Source organism: Hemicordylus capensis, chromosome 1 (genome assembly GCF_027244095.1).
Source record: "Hemicordylus capensis ecotype Gifberg chromosome 1, rHemCap1.1.pri, whole genome shotgun sequence".
In the NCBI taxonomy this organism is placed as follows: domain Eukaryota; kingdom Metazoa; phylum Chordata; class Lepidosauria; order Squamata; family Cordylidae; genus Hemicordylus; species Hemicordylus capensis.
The window spans coordinates 9,872,165-9,896,690 of NC_069657.1; the positions used below are offsets into that span (position 1 = coordinate 9,872,165).

The 24,526-nt window shown below is 44.1% G+C and overlaps 1 protein-coding gene across 3 annotated transcripts in view; it reads right to left on the reverse strand.

The window, feature by feature from the left end:
* PELI2 (pellino E3 ubiquitin protein ligase family member 2) overlaps positions 1–24,526 on the reverse strand; it is a 184,360-nt gene that overhangs the window by 23,476 nt on the left and 136,358 nt on the right. For 2 of the 3 annotated variants that reach the window (XM_053274985.1, XM_053274998.1), the window contains exons 4-6: positions 18,213–18,410; positions 13,688–13,876; positions 517–8,254 (exon numbers count right to left, since the gene is read on the reverse strand). In XM_053274985.1, the coding sequence (XP_053130960.1) occupies positions 7,688–8,254; positions 13,688–13,876; positions 18,213–18,410 (954 nt within the window). In that variant the 3' untranslated portion in view covers positions 517–7,687. Of the gene's footprint in view, positions 1–516; positions 8,255–13,687; positions 13,877–18,212; positions 18,411–24,526 lie in introns of those variants that run through there. The other variant, XM_053274994.1, reaches the window with a different exon arrangement.

Below are 24,526 nucleotides of genomic sequence, written 5' to 3' on the forward strand. Positions count from 1 at the left end.
CTTATTTATTTATTATTTCTCTGTGTAAACCGCCCTGAGCCATTTTTGGAAGGGCAGTATAGAAATTGAATTATTATTATTATTATTATTATTATTATTATTATTATTATTATTATTAACAACAATAATAATAATAAACAACCTCCTTGCTGTTTGGTTTTCAACACACACGTTTACAATGTTAAAGCAACCTAGGCTTGTCTTTCATTTTGTGGCTTACAATCTTATGCCCAGCATGAAATTTTGTGTTATTTAAGTGCTTGCTTCCAGCATTTTCAACAGACAGTCCAATAAAGAAAGATCTCACATCATGATATGTGGGACAGGCAGTACTATAATCTGGATCTTATATAGTATAGTTTTGTATTTAACACCACATGCATTGCACACAGTTATAACTATTTACTCAACAGATCTCGGAGGATGCAGTCAACTTCAAGCATTACTCACAAACCAAATATTATATTCCACCAGCAGTTTTGAAGGGTGAAAAAGAATCAAGAAGGCGGCAAGTGATAATACTGGAATACCTTTTTAATTTCTCTCTCTCTCCTGTAAAATGGCTTGTACTTCCAAAACGTACAACAGTTAAATGGTGTCAATATCCATTCACATTGATGTATAAAAGGCCAGCTTCTACAAACATAACTCAGAACATTTAACAGCCACTAACACTCTGAAGTAAACATTGCCACTTCTCACCCACCCCCCTTGATCCTTCCCAGTGGACGTGTTAGAATGAGATGCAATTTTGTGATCAGACCCAGAAACTCCAGGGCCAGTTTTGGATAATCTGTAGTCACTCCTTCAAAATTAGGCTTCTTGCTGTGTGGAAGGTTTCTTCATATGCAGGGGGCAGCAGAGAAAATTCAGGAAAGTGCACCACATTTAAAACATTACCACCATTAATGATCTGGATATTTAATTTTTTGCATGTCTTTATCAGGATGAATTGGTTGCATTTTTACTGACAATACTTGGCCAAAGACCAACACAATGGTTTTCAAATGGAGTTCATAGAAATCCAGAGAGTCTTCTGTTGCACTGGTAAAGGCAGGCAAGTTCCCATGGAAGAGACAGCTGGCCAACCACAACTGGCCTCTCCCTGAAATTTACTTGCAAGAGAGTCTGGGGCATGTGCCAGGGCATGTTCAAGGACACATTCTCCATCTTCAGTGGGCAAGGACGAACAAGCCAGGATCGCACGCTGCCCAACAGAACATCCTAGAATGCACAGCAGAATCCTTTGAAATGAGTGAGAGGAGGCACACAAGTAGTCCTCAGCAGTCAAGTCAATGTGGAAAGAGTTCCTTTATACACTTGAAAACCACTAAGCTAATGCAATGGGATGTCTTATGCCTGAGTAATAAGACCACTTTCATACATGACCTCCTACTTATCCAGGTGTAAGGGGAGGGGCAGGGGGATATGTACCCACAGGTACAGAACAAGCACATTTTATCATGTACAGGAATGCTTCCCATAACATGCGACAAAAAAGATACAAGCACCATCTTCACACATGATGGTGATGGAAGAGATGAGTTCCCTGCCCCCCGCCCACCACACACACCCAACATGGTGAAACCAAGTATGAAGCAGCCCAGAAATCTTGTCTTTATTTTTTCAATTGGAAGTATAGCAACAACATACTTTGCTTGTTGGATGCTCAGAATCCCAACCACCACATTGATCTAGGATCATGCTCCTCTTTCATCCAGGTGCCAAGACATGGAGGAGTGTGGTGATGCCTGTTTAAGAAGGAACCAAAGAAGATATGCTGCCCAGCTTGAATTCATTTCCATGTCACTTGGGGTTGGCATTGCTAAGGCGCACCCATTTCTACTGCTTTTGACTCACAAAGATGTTCTGGGGCCAGAAGGAAAAGAAGCTGTTACCATTTCCCCAATCCAGTGGATCATACATCAATAAGCAGGTGTGCTGGATGGGCGCATCTGGAATGGCTTGAACCTTCACCCTCACTGAACACTCAGCCATCATAAATTCATCATATGCAATATGATAGCTTAAAATATACTCCCACCCCCACCCTAGACATTAACGGTTTGTGTGCTTTTTACTTAGAAATCATGAAAACAAGGGAGATCAAACAGCTGCAGGAAAATGGTTTATGAGCCAGAACATGTACTGAGCTTGTTCAGCAAAAGGCAGGGAGTGGGGTGGGAAGAGGAGCGGGAGATAGTTGTGTTGCCTTGTTGTTCTCAAACAATGATACATATTGTATCAGGCAGCCTCATGTAATAAGCCAGGCTACTTCTGCCATGGACATATTCAAAGTTTCAATACGACATAGAAATTAGAACATCTACATATTCTTAAGCTAGCTCAATTTAGGCTGTGGAAAGGTGCTTCCGTGTCCATGTTCTGGTTAGACATTGTACCCTTACAGAATGAGAGAAACTGCCTCATCTTTGTTCAACAAAATGAACAAATTCCACTTTGACTACTGCATTCATTTCACCGTCATGCCTCTCTTTAAAATAAGACAAGCCACGGCAACTACCACCCACTCTCCCAACCCCAGAAGTATTTCCTGGGTCTCCTAAAAAACCTGAGGCACACTTTTTCTTGTATTTCAAGTGGGAGGCACAATTCACACTCAAAAGACTGCTCTTAAGGTACAAGAGAAAAGCAAGCCAACAAGACATTAAATTAATAGGATATTAGGACATCTCTGGATCAGGTATGATAGGGAAGTCTCATAGTGTGGGAGCCTCTGGGCCGAGAGCAATTCTCCAACCTCTCTCCTCAAAGCCACTACACCGAGGGAGGGAGGGAGGGAGGGAGTCCACTCCTCTGCCCTGGTTGAGTAGAGCTCTGGGTGAAATTAGCAAAGGGGACTGACTGGGAGGAGGCATCACCCCCCAGGTTCATGGGGAAACTACTGGTTCTCTCAAGTCAGACTAGTGTGCCCCTTCACAGAGTTTGGGAATGACTATACTAAAGTGGAATACCATGATTATCAGTGGGGGTGAGATGGGAAGAGTTTTGAGGTGTCCTCTAAAAGGGAAGCTAGCATTTTTTTTTTGAGAGAAAGAAAGCTTCAGTTGCTAGTCATATACATAACCAAAAGAATCAATGTCTGGTAAATTGATGGAGACAATTCAAGCAGAGAAAATTAAGAATGGTAGCAATGGCCAGCCTTTAGCAGTTCTTTGCACCTGCATACAACACTCCCCATGTTTAGGCTTTTAAAATAAAAAAACATATAATGGATTTTGCAGGAACTCCAAAACCTATTCAGGAACAAAATTCAAAGTCATGCATGCATATTTAAGAGTACCCAACATGTGGTGTTTTTTCCCACCAAAAAGAAACACAACCAAAAGAGATAGGGTGGAGTTGTGGGCTGGGGGCGGCACACAAGCTAAGTTCTCTTAAGATAACATTAGGCCACAGAAGAGGCCACTGAGGACCTTTACAAAATATTCCACAAGGTGCACAGAAAGTGTATTGAACCAAGAAAATGCTCCATGTCCCAAAGTACTTGGGGTTAAAAAGCCTTTTTTAGAGTGAGTATTGTACATCAAATGCCTTAGATTCATTTTGATTAGCAATTTCAATACTGAGCAGGTGATGCTCTTATTGGCTTGCTATTCCAAATGGAAATGGCTTTTTGCCAATACTTTGATCACTCCCTTTCCCTTCAACTGAGCCCCAAAAGTAGGTTTCTTCTAATGATCTAGATCAAGCTGCCCTGAGGCACCATCATTTCATGATTAACAATGGGGAGAATCAATACACATTCATGCACTCAGATGTAGTTGTTAAATAAGGACCAAGGGAAGCCCATGGATGACCAATGAAGACTTTTTTCTGTCAGGGAAAAGGGGTGGAAAGGGTGCAGAAGGGAAGGGGGGAAGGGAAAGGAGGGAAGGGGGGGAAAGGACACACAGAGAGTGTTGGCTTGCATGAGGAATGTTAGAGCTGCATAATACATAAGCCAACAAGAAAAAAATTAAAAGAGGAGAAGAATACACACTTTGAATTAGAAGTGGTACTTCAGTAGCTCTGGATTCTAGTCAAATCAGATTGACTAAGAGCTGCTGCAGGAATCTTACTTTCGGAATACATTATTGCTGACTGATTTGGGAAATCAATATGCAGAAACAAAACACTACAATATAGACCAGCAAATTTGGGACTCAAAAAAGCATCTGACAATGCTCTTGCAGGAAGACAAACTTTACGTTTAGGAAGGAAATGAGACATGGGGACTTCCCCCAAGCACTGCATAAAAAAAAATCTGTTGCTGGATTCATTCAGAGAAAACTTTATTCCCCTGATTGCAGCATATCTTGCGCTAATCCCCTTCTGAACACAGGTCCAGAATCATAACCTGACTTTTACAGACGCAAAGAGTAACAAAGCTCTTACACACCCTTGGACTTTTCAAGGGGAAGATGGGGGGAAACTAGGCTTCACTTGGAAAGTAAAGTAGACTATGTAGAGTGAAAAGTAGTCCAACCCGGAACCCTCTGGATGTTCATGATCAGCCTGCTGCTATTTCCTGTACAGTTGCAGCACGCAAGCTGAATGCTGAAGAAACTGGGAATTCCTTCTATCATCATGGCCTGTTCAGACACAAGCTACAAGAATATGGCAGGATACCACCACTTTTGAGGAGTAAAGTTGAACATTCATCATCAGACCTTGCAGAGTCAAATGGGTTGCTTTGTTCCTTCAGTAAGCCCAAAAGCCATTTTATCCATTGCCCCCTAGGACTTAGACTAAAATAAAGCATTCAGAATCACCAATGGGACCAATCCAAGAAATACTTCCAGAAAGAAGCCTGAAGCAACTTCCTTATAACTGACACTTCAGTTGCGGGGGGGCGGGCGGAGAGATATCTAGGAATACATTCACACATGGAAGCAGACACAGTTGTGGGGATATTTCTCCCTGTGCGGGACCCAAGAGCCTGCTGCCATGATCTTCTGCCCCTGGAGTTGATAAGGAAAGCAGTTGTTGAAGCCCGCAATTTCATGGCATTTTGCTGGTCAGCAGCAGACCTCTGGGTAACAGAGCCTGGAGAAACAGATGACATACTGACTCAATACAGAAGGGACCCTGAGGCACCTATGCTACAAGGATGGGGATGAGGTTGGGTCACACGGAGTAAAAATACTGGAACTGGAGCTACACACTGGTCTCAATGAATCAAGCAATCTCATTTAAACAGACACAAGGAAGAAGTGTTTCCAAAACAACTGGCCCCATTTCCCATGGGGCAAGCAAGCTACAGAATAGAGGATTTGTACACAACATAATGCAGAGGGAATGAAACATTTCCAAACAAAAGAAATTGGAGTAAACATGTTTCAACTTAAAATGCTGAACTTTTTTTATACAGCAAAATTATATTAAACAGCAGCAGATAAAAACAATATGCCCCATCACCCAGTGGACAATGGACATTTTAAAAGGTTTAAAAGGTTAACTATAAAACAATATGTCCAAAATATGAACAGGCCAGTTCAAGTATATACACAATATATTAAAATCATATAAATTATATATTTATACACAAAGGGCACAAATATAGTAGAGACTGCTATGAATTTAACAGAAAGGAGATCTGAACTGCCAGGTTCACCTCAAGATGTGTGAAAATTTCTCCAAGGGGTCTTTTTTCTCATGCTAACCTGGAATAATGGATACCTCAGATACCACACGAACAGAAAAAAGCATAAAATATTAAATAGGATTAGTAAAGTACACATGAAATCCCAATCTACCAGTTTTCAGAATGGGAAGGAATTTAGTTCCTCCCACTGGGCTTTACTCTTGTGTATTCAACACTGAAATACACAATTACTCTTGTGTATTCAACAGTGAAATTTGGTGTTTCTCTGAATTGCAAAATGTGGGGCGGGGCGGAGGGGGAGGAACTGACACTATTTAGGGCTGCCGGGGTGGGGGTGGGGTGGGGGTGACAGATGACAAAATGAAAAAAGTTAACAAAACAGCAGTGTTAAAACTATGGAAGGCTGTTTGTACATTAAGGATAGTAACGCAGAAGCAAGCTTAAAATAGCTTATTTTTCAATTATCAATTTTCAAAAATAGCTACCAAATACTTAACCATTCGCAGGAGGATTCCTGGTGACTCACATGTTTAAGAGTCATTCTGAGGCACTCTTGAGTATCAGATCAAGGCCAGCATATATCTGCAGAGATCAGACTAAAACTTTCTCCTTAGTGTGGCAGCACAGCCACCTAGGTTTCATAAAGAGTTGCTACATTTTGGTTTGCCCACTGATCCAAGGCATGCAAGAGTAAGCTATACCTGGTGCAAGGAAAGCCAAAAGGCAGAACTAGAAAGAGACAGAAAACTGTTAAAAAACTAATGCTGACTGGATATGTGTTAAGTATAATTCAAAAAATCACACCATATGCAAATTGAAAAGGGCTGGCCCCATACCATGCCTTAACGCTGAATTTCCATTAAAACTACTTTCCATATTATATAGGCCTTATTCTTATGCTACCCCATTGTCAAAGGAACCACTTTTCTGTAGCTTCATCTCATGGTGTTGCAGTAACACCTGAAAGGATGGAGCCAAGTGGTAAAGGCCAAATGGGTGGGAAGGATATGCTCAATTGGTCCCGCCATATGGTTCTGGCCTTTCGAAAGAAACGTGGTGGCACAAGATGAAGCCACAAAAGAAGCAGCCCCTGCACCACTGTGGTAACACATCTATGAAGCAGAGCAAAGTTGGGCCCTATGGGACATTTCTGCGCTGTGAGAATTCTGAAGGAGGGCAGGATGGTAGCACAATGGCTGGTGGACAGTTGAGTTAGTTCTGAAAAAGTCAGAAATACTCCAAACTATCATTTTGCTCACCAATAAACATGTCCTATGCATCTGTTGGACCAAATAACCCGTATTGTAACTCTTCCCATATTATGTTTTACAAGCATTTTTTAAACACAGGAGTGACATGCAAGAGTAACTTCTGTGTCAAAACAATGTTAATAGGGGTAGTGGCCCAAAGACAGTGATCCCCAAATTTCAAGTAACTGTGTGTCTTTTTTGGACAGCTGCATTATACCACACTGCAGAATTCCTTAATATTTTTGTGCTATTGTTCACCAAGTCAACTTTTCATGTTCGCAGCTTCTTTAACACACATATCTAGTGAACATTCATCCAGGTGTTCCCACACATTCAGTACATCCTCCTTGAGAATAAACTATTCAAGTTAATTATATTGCAAATTAAAAAAAGACAAATTACATTCTGTATGCTCCTCTTAAGTTTGAAAAAATATGTGTTTTAAAGGCTTGTCAAAGTTTAGAAGAAAAAGCATTTCTGTTAAAAAATCCAAGATTAAAAAATCATTAAGACATTGGTATTTTTTTCCTTCTGATCAAGGGTACTAAGAAAAAATATTACAAATATACTACAATTAGACCAAGAAGATGTCATCATGAACATGCTGCTTTTGAGCATGCAATGCCACCGATATCTGTTTGAGTCCAGATATCAGTGTACCTCTGCACCCTACATTACGCGCAGCTGCCACCTCCCACCCCCACCCCCCAAAGCCCTCATTAATAACAATCCTATAAAAAGGTAAAATCTAGAGTTAGTGGCAAATTCTTAATTTTCACAGTAAATTGTTAACAAAGTGAGCTTTATTGTGGTCATCTGTAAGATGGGATCAGTCAATTGGACCCTGAAAAATAAGTTTGACGCAGTTCTGATCTCCAGACAGCTGGGTAGCACAGAAAGGGCAGGCAGCATGAAATGCGTGAGTACCATGTGGCAGTGGGATTTGGGACCAGTATTTGGCAGATTTCTCTGAGCACACATGCCCGCAAGGAGTGAAAGCATAAGTTGGCGGACCGGCGTCAACATAAAAGCCCGCCTCACACCCAAGCCAGAGAGGCACGTAGGGACCAACGGTCCTGCACATGGGACACTCACGCTCGTTGGCTTCTGTGTCACTGCGGTGTCCCCAGTTGTGATAGCCATGAACATGGCCACAGGTGAGGTAAGCCCATGGCTGTTTCTCTTCTACTACTTCTTTGCGGTTGATACTGGGAAATGCCAGTGTGTTCAGCCCCACAGGACACTGGGGTCTTGCAGCATTGATCTCTTGCCGCAGAGCCTCAATGTGTTTCTGAGTCGGAGTGTGAAACAAGCCATCTGCTGTTCTCCACAGGAGTGTAGCTCCACACAGATCAATGAGAGAACCATCCTGGAGGACGTTGGTTTCATTTTCTACCTAAAGAGATAGGCAGAGATGTAGCAAGAGCTGACAGCTAATTCATTCTGAAATGACCCACCCCACCTGAAGCAATGAGTTTTTATAGAGGCTTTCCCCTCCACCTTCCTCCTCCATTAACCTCTTCTGTATCTAAATGATGCATCATTCTCTCATTAAATTCAGCCATCTCAACAACTTCTGCTCCCTACAAATATTTTGTGCAGAAGAAGTGCTCAAGCAACAGCTTCTGCAAAGCAAACTGCTCAGAACACATCAATCCCTCCAACATCTTAAATTTCTTCTTCAAGCTGCATTATTTCACAGATCAGCGAAATTCAGAGACCATAAGCTTCTCTATTAAATTGTCCTATACACTGAGGGCATTCTATAAACACCACACAATGAACATGTTCATACACTAACATAGTTTGTTATAGTCATTTAATAGTCTGCCTTTGGGGGACAATTCCTAACAGACCACTCACAGTGAAGAACAGCAAACATACATAATTACATTTTTTAAAAACCCTATCAATTACAAAACAGTACAAGTACCAACTACTAGTCACAGTAGTTAAAGAATGAAAAGAGTTCAATTAAAAACTTTGAAGAAAAAAAGAGGGCTATTTTTGGAGCCTCCTGAAAACATGGCCAGGGACACAATCTGGCAGATGCCACAGATATAAGGTGTAGTGTAGTCATGTAAGTAGATTGCAGCAAAGTGTCTTTTAGTCCCTTAAGAGCTACATTCATTCTGGCATAAATATCACTTTGTCAGGTGCATGAAGTAGTAACTCAGGTTGGTCAAAGCTGTGCATCAAACAGCAACAATAATCGCATCCGACTGATACAGCCCCCACTGGCAGCATTTTACATCCTATAATTTTCAATGTAAAATTGCTAATATCAGTACTGCCTGATACAATGTTTTCTGTATTGCATCCGACTGTAATTGCATGGCTGTTTTCATGCTTCTTCTCTGTTGCTTATGTCTTACCCAAAACATCAGGGGCACCATTAGGCATGGACCTGGAGGCCCAGGTCCGTGTGCCCACTTTCCTAGAGGGCCCCATGCTTTTCCCTAAGGGAAAAGAGGGTCCCTTTTATATTTCCAGAGTGGCTTGGCCTAGAGTTCTGAAATTTGGCACAGATGTAGGGAAGGTTATCAGGACTCTGTGCACTGACTTTGAAGCAGATCAGTCAATCATTAATTTTTAATGGTTTTTAAAATTTAACCACCCCCCCACAAGTCCTATAAGTGATTTGTTTCACGGCATAAAATTATGAACACTTTTGGAACTGAATTCGCCTCTTGGACCATCATTCCATCCCCATGTGAAGGAATCTGCCCTTTGCCTTAATAAAAAAGTGTAACATGCACATGCATACACACCCTTGCCCAACCCTTTACATCTCCAGAATGAATGGGCTTAGAGTTCTGAAGTTGGGCACACATGTAGTCCAAGATGGCAGGGCTCTATGTACTTTTTCGCCTACTTTCCAATAGGCTTATGAGGTCACCTGGCTTTCTGTGTGTGTCCCCATCTATCAACTTCACGATGCCTGGACCAATATGAACGAAATTGAGTACAGTTTTAGGGACACACAGGGACACCTCAACAGCGTAGTTTGTGATGTCATCCATCCGGATCCAAGATGGCAGACGCATAAACATTTGATGCGCAAGTGGGCTAACTTGTGGACTGCTTAACAGATTTTAACCAAATTTGCAACAGCTGTAGGTAGGGACACATAGGGATGCCCAAATGGCATGGTGTGTGATGATGTTATCCACTACAATTCAAGATGGTGGCTGTGTGAACACCTAAGGTGCAAGCGGGCTAATTGTGGACTGTCTAACCAATTTAAATCAAATTATGTACAGTTGCAGTGAGTGACACACAGGGACATCTCAATGGCATATTTTGTGATAATGTCATCCTTGCCGATCCAAGATGGTGGATGCGTAAACTTCTGAGGTGCATGTGGGCTAACTTGGGAACCGCTTAACCGATTTGAACCACATTTGCTACAGCTGTAGGGACAAATAGGGACACCTAAATGGCGTAGATTGTAACAATGCAATCCAACCCGAATCAAGATGGTAGACACAAACCTTTGAGGCACAAGTGCACTAACCTGTGAACAGTTTAACTGATCTGAACCAAATGTGGTACAGTTGTAGTGAGTAGCACAGAGGGAAATCTCAATGGTGTAGTTTGTAATGATGTCATCCACCCCAATCCAAGATGGCAGATGCATGAAAATTTGAGGTGCAAGAGACCTAGCTTGTGGACCTCGATCTGAACTAAATTTAGTCCAGTTGTAGAGACAGCGAAAGGAAAGTAGGCTGATTAGTTCTTACTAGAATAACTTCTATTTCAAGTTGTATTGGTCAATCCTGTGATTTTTGATGAATTTTTAGGAACATAGGAAGCTGCCATATACCAAGTAAGACCAATGGTCCATCTAGCTCAGTATTGTCCACACAGACTGGCAGTGGCTTCTCCAAGGTTGCAGGCAGGAATCTCTCTCAGCCCTACCTGCCAGGGAAAGAACTTGGAACCTAGAGATGCTCTTCCCAGAGCAGCTTCATCCCCTAAGGGGAATATCTTACAGTGCTCACACATCAAATCTCTCATTCATATGCAGCCAGAGAAGACCCTGCTTAGCTAAGGGGACAAGTCATGCTTGCTACCACAAAACCAGCTCTCCTATTGCAGAAAAGCTGTGAGAGTTATCTCTATCCATAGAGTACTTCACATCTTGTAAAAGTTGAACTAACTGTTACATTTGAATGAAGCAGCACATTTTATTTTATTTTTACACAAGTGCAGCAAGCTCAAGTTCATTTGTGATCCAAAAGATCTGCATGTGAATGGTGAAGCAAGGGGCATGTGTTGTGGTTTTAATTTCCCCCCATACAAATGCACCATATGTCCAATTTGGTTTTCTGTTTGAACTGTGGAGGGACACATGTTGTTTCACAGTTTATGAATGGTCAAGAAGCTATGTGACTCCATTGGGGCTTGCATAGTCTTTTAAAAAAATTTTTTTAGGAAAATGCACTCGGGCCCAGATCTGTGGGTTTGTAGTGAATGATCAAAAAGACTGATCCTTTGTGGGTTGTGTAGTCCCACCCACCCACTCACACAAAAAGCCACAAGCTTTTTGAAATCTAATCCAAGACTGTTGTTGCTGTTGAGAGCATCTGTATATAAGTTCTAAACTTGCCTAGAACACAAATGTAAAATACAGCATTTAGTTCACTTGTGGAATTGATTGCCACAATATATCGTGTTGGCCACTAGCTTAGATGGCTTTTAAAAAGAATTAGGCATATTCATAGACGTGTGGTCTGTCAATAGATATTAACAATGACAATTATGATCAGAGGTAGTGCACCACTAGGCAAACTACAGGGCCTGCCTTTTATTACATGCTCTGCTTGCAACCTTCTGGTTGGCCATTGTTGGAGATAGCATGCTGATTAGCTGGACCGGGGCAAAGCTGCAATAGGGTCCATGGGTCCCAAGAACCCATGCTGCCCTGCCTCCAGGGTTGCTCTGCCCATTTCTGGATCTGCCTCACTGGCCACTTCTCCTCCCTGCAGTGCTGCTCACCTTACCACTGTGCACTGTGGCAGTAGGGGCAGGCTCCCTGACCCATCAGGCCGTGGTGAGGCTGCCCTGCTCCTGCCGTATAGTTGGCCTCTGTGCATGCACGGCAGCCATTTGAGTGGTTGCCACAGTGCTTGGCTGCCATGCATGTGAGGAGAGGAGAGCTGGTCTTGTGGCAACAAGTATAAATTGTCCCCTTAGCAAAGTAGGGTCTGCCCTGGTTGCATATGAATGGGAGACTAGAAGTGTGAGTACTGTAAGATATTCCACTCAGGGGATTGAGCTGCTGCTCTGGGAAGAGCAGATGGTTCCAAGTTCCCTCCTTGGCTTCTCCAAGATAGGGCTGAGAGAGATTCCTGCCTGCAACCTTGAAGTTGCTGCTAGTCCAAGAAGACAATACTGAGCTAGATAGACCAATGGTCTCTCAGTATATTTTAGGGAAGAGAGCTGGTCTTGTGGTAGCAAGCATGACTTGTCCCCTTAGCTAAGCAGGGTCCACCCTGGTTGCATATGAAAGGGAGACAAGAAGTGTGAGCACTGTAAGATATTCCCCTTGGGGGATGGAACCTCTCTGGGAAGAGCATCTAGGTTCCGAGTTCCCTCCCTGGCTTCTCCAAAATAGGACTGAGAGATTCCTGCCTGTAACCTTGGAGAAGCTGCTGCCAGTCTGTGTAGACAATACACAGTGGACAATGGACCTATGGTCTGTCTGACTCAGTATATGGCAGCTTCCTATGTTCATATACACACACACACACACACACACACACACACACACACATATATATATACACACGCACTCTGGCCCAGACCAGTGGGTTTGTGGTTAAATGTACATATACCAAAAGGATGCATATTTTGCGGTGGCAGGGGGTGGCATAAGCTCATTAGGTCCAGGGAAAAAAATTACATAGCTGCACCTATGCAAAACATAGTTGTTCTTGAATCTGGTGATGTATGATATATGGAAAATGGTGAAGGGATTTTGCTTGTGGCAAGAGGACCAGGTTATAAACACAGTAAATCCATGGGGATAATCAGTGTGGTGTGTGCAAAACACTCTCCCCCAACATTCAATTCATAAGAACATAAGAACAGCCCTGCTGGATCAGGCCCAAGGCCCATCTAGTCCAGCATCCTGTTTCGCACAGTGGCCCACCAGATGCCACTGGAAGCCACAGGCAGGAGTTGAGGGCATGCCCTCACTCCTGCTGTTACTCCCCCACAACTGGTACCCAGAGGCACCCCGCCCCCAAGGCTGGAGGTGGCCTAGAGCCCTCCGACTAGTAGCCGTCAATAGACCTCTCCTCCATGAAATTATCCAAACCCCTCTTAAAGCCATCCAGGTTGTTGGCTGTTACCACATCTCGTGGCAGAGAATTCCACAAGTTGATTATGCATTGTGTGTAATGATTATGCGTAATTCATTATGGCTAAGGCTAGCATTTATTAAAGATGCTTCATACTTATCTTTCAGGTTCAAAAAAACCTAAACTTTCTGAAACTTCAGATCTTTTGGCATGCAATTCCTGAGCAACAAGTTAGGATTTAAATGAAGCAGAAAGGTCATACTGCAGCCTCTCACAGACACGGTCAGAACTATCAATCAGAAACTAAAGGCTGAGCAGAATACAAAACAGCATTTTTCTGCCTGCTGTACATCAGAAGGACATTCAACATTTTGGTACAAGATGGATTCACCCCTCCCTTGAAGGTGGCAGGAAAGAAAGCTATCCTGCAACATAATGCAAAGGAAACCCAACATATGCCCCAATGAAGCACATGTTCCAGTACTACAGGACAATTAGTTATCATGAACTTCCAGACTTACTAGCTTGCCTCTTTGCTGAGCAGATCTTGTTTCACGTAAAGTATACACATCGCCACAGACTGAAATTTCTCGCCAGACTCCAGGCTTAGATTCTTCAGTGAATCCCCCTTTGGGATGCATGACTAGAACGCCATTGGTTGTTAATCCATCCATGTGCCCATCAGGATTCTTCCACTTTGCTGCTTTTTCCTAGATATAATATCACAGAAGAAATAGAAATAAATTAGGCTTTGCATATTTGAAATGCTAACTGGTAGTAGCATTCCAGGTTCCAACTACACAAATGAGTAGGGATGCGCACAACCGTTTCAACGTCTAAACGTTTTGACTCAAAGTGGCTTTCAAGCTTGAAACAAAACACCATTTAAATAAAGGGCCTGTTTCGAACAAAACAACCCCGTTTCAATTGAAAGGTTTCAAGCACCATTTTGGAGGCTTGTTTTTCCTGTGCTGGTTGGTTTTCTGGCACTGGCCTCCAATTGGCTTGTGATCTCCTTGCTTCTTGGTTGGCTTGTTATCATACAAATCAAGTGTTGACATGGGCAACTGTGCCCCCATGGGCTGGGGGTAGTGGGGAGGAAGTGGGAGCCTAGAAGGAGGGAATTTCAAAATTCATTCAAAGGGACTGGGAGGCAGAGAAAGTCCTTATAGTTTGCCTCTCTTGGATATAGAAGGAGGGTTTGATTTTGTGATGTTCTTTTTTCAACACTGAGCACAATATGCTGTGCTATTGCTGCTGCTATAACTATCTGTTTTTGTTGGATCTCAGTCTGACAAAGGAGAACTTGGGTGCCTGCCTTCTCTGAGTTGTGGTTTGTTTTGTTTGTGAGGGAGTGTTGTGGCGAGAAATGGACAGTGGCAGCTCTGTGTGTGTGTGCGTAATAATTATTGATGATGGCTGTGATGAGCTCCATATCTTGCCTTGAGACTAGCAAGTGCTTCACTCACTGCTCTGGCCTGCTCTGCAATCTGCATTGTAAGATGTACTCAGTCAAAATGTGGCTGAAGTTGCTCTAGTAGAGCTTATGGCTATGCTTGCTGCTAAGGTGCTGATGTGGCAGCTGTCACAATGCTAGGAAGGAAGGAGTCATAATTGTTGTGAGAGGGCACCTTGTTAACATAATAATGTTAACATAAGAACATAAGGATGTAAGAACAGCCCTGCTGGATCAGGCCCAAGGCCCATCTAGTCCAGCATCCTGTTTCACACAGTGGCCTACCAGATGCCACTGGGAGCCTACAGGCAGGAGTTGAGGGCATACTCTCTCTCCTGCTGTTACAACCCTGCAACTGGTACTCAGAGGCATCCTGCCTTTGAGGCTGGAGGTGGCCTATAGCCTTTCGACTAGTAGCCGTTGATAGACCTCTCCTCCATGAAGTTATCCAAACCCCTCTTCAAGCCATCCAGCTTGTTGGCTGTCACCACATCTTGCAGCAGAGAATTCCACAAGTTGTGTTGTGTGAAAAAGTACCTCTGTTTGCTGGCCCTAGATTTCCTGGCAATCAATTTCATGGGATGACCCCTGGTTCTAGTGTAATGGGAGAGGGAGAAGAATTTCTCTCTCTCCACTTTCTCCATACCATGCATGATTTTGTAGAACTCTATCATGTCTCCTCGCAGTCATCTTTTTTCTAAACTAAATAGCTCCAGGTGTTGTAGCCTAGCCTCATAAGAAAAGTGCTCTAGGCCCCTGTGATCATCTTGGTTGCCCTCTTCTGCACCTTTTCCAGTTCTACAATGTCTTTTTTTAGATGCGGTGACCAGAATTTTATACAGAACTCCAGGTGTGGCCGCACCATAGTTTTGTATATGGGCATTATAATATTAGCAGTTTTATTTTCAGTCCCCTTTCTAATGATCCCTAACATGGAATTGGCTTTTTTCACAGACGCCACACATGGATTTGACACTTTCAACGAGCTGTCCACCATGACCCCAACATCCCTCTCCTGGTCAGTCACCGACAGCTTAGATCCCATCAACCTATATTTGAAGTTGGGGTTTTTTGTCCCAATGTGCATCACTTTACACTAGGGATGTGCGAACCGGTTCACACCCTCTGTTCACTACACCAGCACTCACTCTGGGCCACCCCAGCACCCCACAAGTGGCTTTAAAGTTTTTCTCCATAGGGAAGAATGGAGGTTTCAGCAGCCCCATAACTGCACTTGGGGGGGTGCTGGGGTGGCCCAGAGCGAGGGTGCCAACCACCCCCATGCATTGCTAACCCATGGGTACTTGGGTTTGTTGTTTCTGAAGTGTTCTGAGTGTAGATTCTTTGGTAGCATATAAGGTTTTCAATGACAAATCATGAATACACTCTCATTCCTAACCTTAAAGACACATAAACTTCAAAAATCACTTAAAAATCAGCCCTTTGCCCAATTCCTTTCAAATAATTCTGATAGCTTCCTGGCCCCCCTTGGGCACTACCACCCACCACACTCTGCTCTGGGCCACCCCTTTGTCCCCGACGTGAAGCTATACATTTGCTGCAATCCTCATTATTCCCTATGAGGAATTCCAAAATAATTTTAAAATTCACCAAAAATCAGAGGAGTGTCCAATTGCCTTGGAGCTTGTGGGTGGTAGGCACCCCTGGGTGCCAGCTACCACCCTACCCATTTTTGGAGGTCCGAACCAGTCCGAATTCGAACCAAACCAGGGGGAGGTTTGAGCAAAATCAAAATCGAACCACTCCCTCCTGGTTCGAATTCGAACCGAACCGGGCATACCGGTTTTGTGCACATCCCTACTTTACACTTGCCAACAATGAACCACATTTGCCATTTTGTCACCCACTCACCCAGTTTGGAGAGATCCTTTTGGAGCTCCTCACAATCTGTTTTGCATTTCACTACCCGAAAGAGTTTGGTATCATCTGCAAATTTGGCCACCTCGCTGCTTACCCCTGCTTCTAGATGTTACTGCAGCACAGGTACTGTGGATGGCAGTGGGTTCTGTGTCAGTGGTTTTGGGGTTTTTTTTTGGTCCTTTTTGGGCTGTGTGTGAAATGTGTGTTCTGTGTTGGGATGGGCCTTTTACTGTGTGATTCTGCAATGTTTTTCAAGGCAGGATTGCAAAGTGCAATGCAAAACTTGTGTGTGCATGCTCTGAGTGCAGTTTGTTCCAGCCATAGGGAACCATGGGGAAACTTGAAACACTCCATTGTTCCCCATGGTTATCTCCTAGGGACACCAAAGTAGATTGTATGGTAGAGTATGAGGGGTGCTAACTACCATAGGACCCACAAAACAAATGGGCAAGTGGGCGATTTTAAGCAAATTTTTAACCATTCCCCAAACCTCCTGTTGTGAGTTGAGTGGTGGATAGCACCCCTCATGACCTACCACCCAACTCACTTTGGTGTCCCTAGGAGCTACCCATGGGGGACAATGGGGTGTTCTGAGTTTCCCCATTATTCCTTATGGCCAAAACACTCAAAACGTTCAACCGCTGTTTCAACAAGACGTTTTGTTTCAAGCTTGAAACGAAGCACACAGTCCATTTCATGCATAACCCTACAAATGAGCTTGCTGAAGATAATCAGGTATTGCTGGGAATTCTAATCACCAAAAGATTTCACCAAGTAGTACCCTGCTGCAGGTTTCCTAGATGCACCTGGCCACTATATGGACTAGATGGGCCTTTGGCCTGATTCAGCAAGACTTCTCTTACATTAAAAAAATCTGTACACAACTACTTCTACCAACAAATGAACCTATATCCATGTTGGTCAGGAAGCAGAATAGATTCTTGTGCAAGCTGAATCATAATACTGATTCAGTTACACAGATGTGGTTATTGAACCCAACTGTTTTATTGTTTTTAACTGTTTGCTTTTAATTAAGTAAACTGCCTGGTGATGTTTTATAACAGGCTGTTTATAAATCCAATACATACATGCCAGAAATAAACTTACAGTGACCATATTTGTGATCCACTGAATAAAAACATCAAATTAATAGTAGCTATACATGGTCTTTTATGAATTAAAACAAGTTTTCAATATAATATTCAGCTCTGGGCAGAAGATTAGCAAGCATGCTAGCAACAAGCACATTCAAATTCCTTCTAAAGATTCATTTACCCAATTGACAGCATGACACAATGTCTGTGCACTTGACTTTACAACATCCCCAATGTTACTTCAAATCCAGAGGTAACTGTCTCAGTAATCTTAAACACACAGAAAGGGTGAGCATTTTTGAGTTCCACAAGCAGAGAGATAGTGCAGTCCCACTACTCCTGCCCAGTAGGAAACTCCGGTGCACTGTGAAATGGCGAGGAAGGCAAAAAGCACAAGAAATAACAGTGCTTCCCAGATACACAGCTAGTGGTGGTGTTAATAACTGTGCAGAAAATATTTGACTTGCCTTTATTTGTACTTCAGATTTACTCCTTGCTCACATAAAAAAAATCCCAACAACCCTCATCTTGGAATAAGTACTTATGTAAAGCAAGCCTTCTATCACATGCCAGAGAGGTTGTTTTCCAGCCTGCATGGAAAGTATGTGTACTTACCCCAAGAAAGATGTTTTTTGAAGAGTCAAATCCTGCTGCAAAGATTCTGGCCGTATATGGTGCATTCCTATCACAAACAATGCGGCAAGCAAACCTGGAGATTGTGCTTTGGGTGATCTGAGTTTCATCACTGTTTTGGCTCCCAGAAATGGTATCCGTTACAACAAAGTCTATGGGGCTCTCAGTTGATCTGCCAACCTGAAAACATTGAAAACCGCATCTTAGAGAAATTTCTCAAGTGAAGCACTTTGAAGAAAATACTAAAAAGTAAGAGAGATAAGTAAGTGCACTATTAAATACAACAGGCTGGGTCCAAGATTCACAGGAAACTTGTCTATTCAGTTCACAAGCAAAAGCACAGTGGTGATTGGGCAGTGGAGTTTCCATATGCATAAGGGAGGAGGAGCCTGTGGCACCATGGTGATTGGGCAGTAGGGATTCCATATGCAGATAGCGGGGAGGAGGAGATGAATGAAAATTTATTTTTATATATTTATATACATATATATAGTGGGCAGGTGTCTGCAAAGAGAGGGGTCATGAGGGAGGAAAGAACCCCCTTCAGGAGAAGGAGGCTGCCATTGTGTGAATTAGATGAGGAAACAAGATGAACAAGAGCTGTTAACTGAGGAAGAGCAGGGAAGAGAGAAAGAAAAGAAGGGAAGCGAAGAAAGACAGAGAAGAGCGAGGGATGGGCCTGGGCCTGAGCCTGTCAGCAGCCTGAGGGGAACGAGCAGCCATGGTGATGCTCATTGGCAGCAAGGAAGGGCCCAGTAAACCGCTGCTGCTGTTTGGGGCTACCGAGGCCATTGGTGGAGGGAGGCAGTGCAAGGGACAGGCCTGGGCCTGTCAACAGACTGAGGGGATAGTCGTGGTGGCAGCGAGGAAGGGCCCGGTTAACCATTGCTGCTGCTCCTGTGGAGAGGAGCAGCAGTGGGGCTCAGGTGAGGTGGTGTCTGGGAATAGGGGGCTGAAGCTTGGCCAATAGGCGCCAGCAACGCTGCAGCCGCGGCCAAGAGAGGTGAGGGGGATGGAAGCAACTAGATGGAGGACAATGAGCAGGAGTGAGGCTCAGGTAAGGGTGGAGAGATCCCTGAGGTGCGGGGGTCTGTGGCAGGGGGTGTGGGGGGCAATCAAGTACTAGCGCACAGATGCTCTGTGCGGGTTAAGCTAGTTATTTTTAACAGAAGCAGGTAATAGTAGAACTAAAGCAGAATTACTACAGGTTGCTTACCTGTAACTTTGTTTCTTCTAGTGGTCATCTGTCCTTTTACACCAATGGGCTTTGCGCCTGTGTATAGACCTCATCAGAACCTAACAAGCTCGATCTCCTGCTTTTGGTGGGAACTCTGCCCCCAGCCGCTATATGCAGCTGCGCCTATTCTCTTCTCCTCAGTCACGGAATCCACATTCAGTAGAACCCAGCGGGGAGGATGGGAGGGCATGAAAAAGGACATATGACCACTAGAAGAAACAAAGTTACAGGTAAGCAACCTGTAGTTCTTCGACGTGGTCTCTGCCTTTTTCACCAGGGGGCACATAACAAGCTGCCACCCAAGGAGGAGGAAAGAACCAGAACATGAATAAATCATAGATGCAGGTGAATCTGAAGAACAGAATTTATCTAAAACTAGAGCAATTCAATTGAAAATAGACTTCAGGATAGCTCTGCCAAATGTAGCAACTCTGCGTGACCTGGCATCAATAGCACAGTGTCGTATGAAAGAGTGGGGCGATGCCCATGTAGCAGCCTGGCATGTAGTCTCTAACGGAACTGCACAGTCAAAAGCAACTGATGCTGCCATAGTCCTAGTTGAGTGTGCCTTGATAGTCCCCAGTAACTACTTACCCACCAACATGTAGCAGAGTTCAATGGTGGAGACAATCTACCTGGACAGTGATTGTGACAAAACCTGTAGACCTCGATGAGGCCCGTCATATGAAACAAGCAGAGAAAGAGCCTTTCTCCATGCCATTGACCGTTGAACATAGAAGGCCAGGGCCCATCTGACATCTAGACAATGCAATCTATGCTCTGCAGAAGATGATGGATCTTGAAAGAACACAGGTAAGTTAATTGGCTGGGAAAAGTGAAAAGTGGAAACAATTTTAGGGAGAAACTGAACATCTGGACGGAGCACCACTTTATTCCGATGAAATTGGGAGGTAAGGCAGGTTGGATCCAAGCGCTCAAAGTTCACTCACCCTTCTGGCCGAGGTAATGGTCACCAAAAGGGCCACTTTTCACGTAAATAAGCAACGTTCAATCAAACCAAAAGGCTGGCAAAAATGACTGACAAATCCCAGGCCAGAGCCATGACAGAGTCATCTGGTAAAGAATGTGACAATCCCCTCAAAAATCACATCACTAGAGGACATTTAAACCAAGAAACCCCAGGCCCAGGTGAGTGTGCTACAATAGTCACCAAATGTACTGAAAGAGAAGATAATTTAAGGCTGGAAGACTTTAAGTGTAAAAGGTAAGCATAACAACTTCAAAGCCCTGTTGAGCAGCGAAAGATAAAAAGTGTGCCCATTTATGCCCATACGATTTCCTAGCTGAAGAATTCTGAACTGCAATGAGAATTTCTCTAAGCTTTAATAGGAAACAGGTAAAATCCTCCATGCAGTCAGATGAAGGGAACACACCTCTCGATGGAGCATCTGACCATTCACTTGAGATTGGAGGTATGGCAGATATGGAATCCACGACTTCCTGGGCCACCATGGTGCTATCAGGATGGCCCGAGCCCCTTCTGCCTTCATCTTTTTAAGCACTTTCAGAATGAGTGGAACTGGTGGGAATATGTAAACATAGTGGTCCTTCCAGGAAAGGACAAATGCATCCCCTAGGGAGTACTGCGCTCTCCCTCCTCTGGAACAGTAGAGGGTTCATTTGGCATTGTCCTGTGAGACAAAAGCATCCAGGATCAGCACATCCCACTTAGCAAACAGTTCATAAAGAAAGTCCTGATTCAGCATTCACTTGTGCGAGACTGTCCTTGACCTGCTCAGACAATCTGCTTGAACATTTTTGACCCCTTGAATGTGGATCGCATGCGGTGTTGCTGCCTGCATGATGCACCAAAGCCACAGGTCAATGGAGAGGGACAGGAGTGTCTTGGAACCCATACCTCCTTCCTGATTTATATAAGCCTTGGCCGTTGTGTTGTCCATTTGGACCGTAACCTGGCAGCACTTGATCATAGGCAGAAAACCTCTTAGGGTGTAAAGGATGGCCAGCAGTTCTACGTCTATGGCCTCTTTTGCAGTCCAATGGCCACTGAGATGATACTGGTCCATGTGTGCACCCCAACCTAGCTCCAACATGTCCATAGTAATGATAGTTGTTGGGAGGGGCAAACAAAGGGAGCACTGAAAAGTGAGATGCCGACCACTGACCCACCAAGTCACATTTTTGCACACACCTCAGGGAAGGTTGAGTAGGGTACGCTCCGAATCTTGAAGGGGAATGAACACATTGAGAAAACACCTCTGAAGGAAGTGCATCCTGAGACACGCATGGGGTAGCACATATATCATTGCTGCTATATGGCACGGGAGGCGCTGTACAGATCAGACCGTTTGTGGCCCTCCTGCTAAAAAGGCGGACGCTAGCCTCACAATAGTCATTCGATCTCTCAAGAGAAAAACCTTTTCCAGGCAAGTATCAAAAACAAGTTTTAAAAACGGAATGCTTCTAACCAAAAGGAGCTGTGATTTTTTGACGTTAATTTGTAGACCCAGGCTTTCTAGAGTGTTTATAGGGATGTGAAGAGACTCAAAAGTCGCCCTCTTTGAGCCCACCACAATGAGCCAATCTACCAGGGATGGCATTATTTGGACTCCTTGTTCCTTTAACGCCACCATTGGGGTCAGACACTTTGTAAAAACCCTGGGGACCGTTGTCAACCCAAAGGGAGTGCCTTGAACTGATAGGTATTTCCTCCTATTTTGAACCTCAAGAAGCGACAGTGCTGTGGGCATATTGAGATATGGTAGTACACATCTCGAAGGTCTAATGAAACCATCCACAGGTCTCGATCCAGCAGGGCCAAGATGGTTGGCACTGACCACATGCGAAACCTTCTGTAAACGATGTACTTGTTGAGTTCTCTGAGGTCCAATATAGGATGTAGGCTTCTGTCCAGCTGTGGAACTGTAAAATACCTAGAACAGAATCCAGGTGTATTTACGTTGGTGATCCTTTCTATTGCATCTTTCAGGAAGAGGGAGGAGACCTCCTCCTCTAGAGCGGGGGTTGATGGTGTAGTCACTATTCTTGACAGGGAAGGTGTCTGGCCAAACTCTAAAGCATAACCTATCCGTATAATGGTAAGGACCCTTGGTCCACTGTCACTTTGCCCCAGACTGAGGTAAATGGGGCCGGACAAGTCCAAAATCCCCACCGGTCATTGTTTCTTCTGAAAGGTGGTTTGCCGCTGTTTTTGGAAGGCAGGCTTATTGTCCTGAAACCCAGACTTGTAGTGAGGCTGGAATCTGTTAGGGCGAAAGGAATGTTCTGAAGAAGATCCGTGTCGAACTGCCTTAGCGTGAGGGTAAGACCACTTTGACTGTTTTTGTGGCCTACTCACAGTGGACAAGTAGGACATAGATTCTGCGGTGTTCTGCAGCTTTTGTACCTTTTGCAAGGTCTCATCCATTTGTTCTGCAAAGAGGGCTTGGCCCTCAAAAGAGAAGGTCCTCAATTCCAGCCCTTGGCCTCGTAGGCTAGGCCAGAGGAATGTAGCCATGCATGCCTCCTGATGGCAACAGACCTAGCCATCACTTTAGCTGAACATTCAACCAATGTCATGCCAAGTACAGCTCCTGTTTTGCTACCTAAAACGCTTCTCATCGGAAGACTTTAGCAGGATCATGTTTATCCTGTGACAAGAAGTCCAAGAAAGGAGTCACCTTTTCCCATTAAGAAAAAATATTTTACTTGGCATTATGGGCTTGATAATTCGCAACCCACAAATGCAGAGCAGATGCTGAGTAAAGCCGTCTCCAGATGGAATCCAAGCTACACCCCTCCTTGTCCCAAGGATTAGACTGCTTGTGACCCTTTGATTTGCTAAGAGAAGCCTCCACCACAACGGAGTTTGGGGGCGGGTGATTCTTTAAGGCGGCCATGCTGTTATCTTGCCTCTGCACCCTATAAAAGTTTTCCAACTGCTTGCTGGGTCGTGACAGTATCAAAGGCTTCTTCCAATGGCTACGTATAACTTCCAGGAGAGCCATATTGAGAGCTAAAGAAGCAGGTACCTTGACTTCTGTGTCAATTAGCCCAAACAACAGGTCCAATTCTCCTTTTTGTTGTACATCCAAGTTCACCCCTAAAGCTGATGCCATGCACGCCACATAGGCAGAATACTGCTTCAAATCCTCTGATGGTGATACCGGCTTAGATTCTGAAGAACTGTCTAAAGGAGAAGAACCTAAGGATGTGAGGTCCGAATCTGGAGATTGAGGGTCTCCCTCCTCATCTGGAGGTATCTGGAGGTTCCACAGGTACAGGACTTGTTTCCAAAGGAACTAGGTTCTCCTGATGGGTGATCCAATGGTGTCAGTACTGAAACATCTTGTGTTCGTATGGGTAAGGACAGCTCTGTTGTCATCTGTACTGGGTCTTTCAATGGAGGCGAGTGGTCAAAAACATGCTCCCGACGGTCGTTCAGTGGTGAATGGGATCGAGGTCTGCTTTGTGAGTGAGAAGGGTTTGGGGGACAAAAAACACGTCAATCCCCCCATTCCCAGTCATAAGAATCTTCTCAGTACCGAGGCTCGTACTGGGACCTCCCCAGCTCCGATCGATAGCCACTCAAAGTTCCTTCCTCACGACGTCATTCCCTGAAAAAAGGGGGAAGTCACTTCAGCAGAGTATAGAGATCCTCTCGGGGAGTCATGGTATCAGCCACCATAAAATTGGCTATATCTGTCCCAGTCTCTTCCATGCTGACATTCCCAAGAAGGCTCTCCAGTGTCCTAATGTGCCCCTCGATCCCTAGGGAAAACCTGGCAAATATGTCTGAGAGGTGATGAGCGCCGTCTAGAGAGCCAGGTTGAGTGGGCATCCCCTCTATCCAGTGTGCAGGTTTCATAGTCTGATGTGCAATAATTGGGCTTGTCTTCGCCTTCCAGTTCCCCTCTATTCAGTCCTGGGGAATCACGCCAGGTCGAACGGTACAGGTAAGATCAGTCTGCTGGTGAATTTCTACGAGAGAAAGATTTATACGATCTGAAGAGAAACCAGAGTCCAACAATATCCCTGGCGGTTGCTAAATTTTGTTACACATTGACCAAACTAAGAG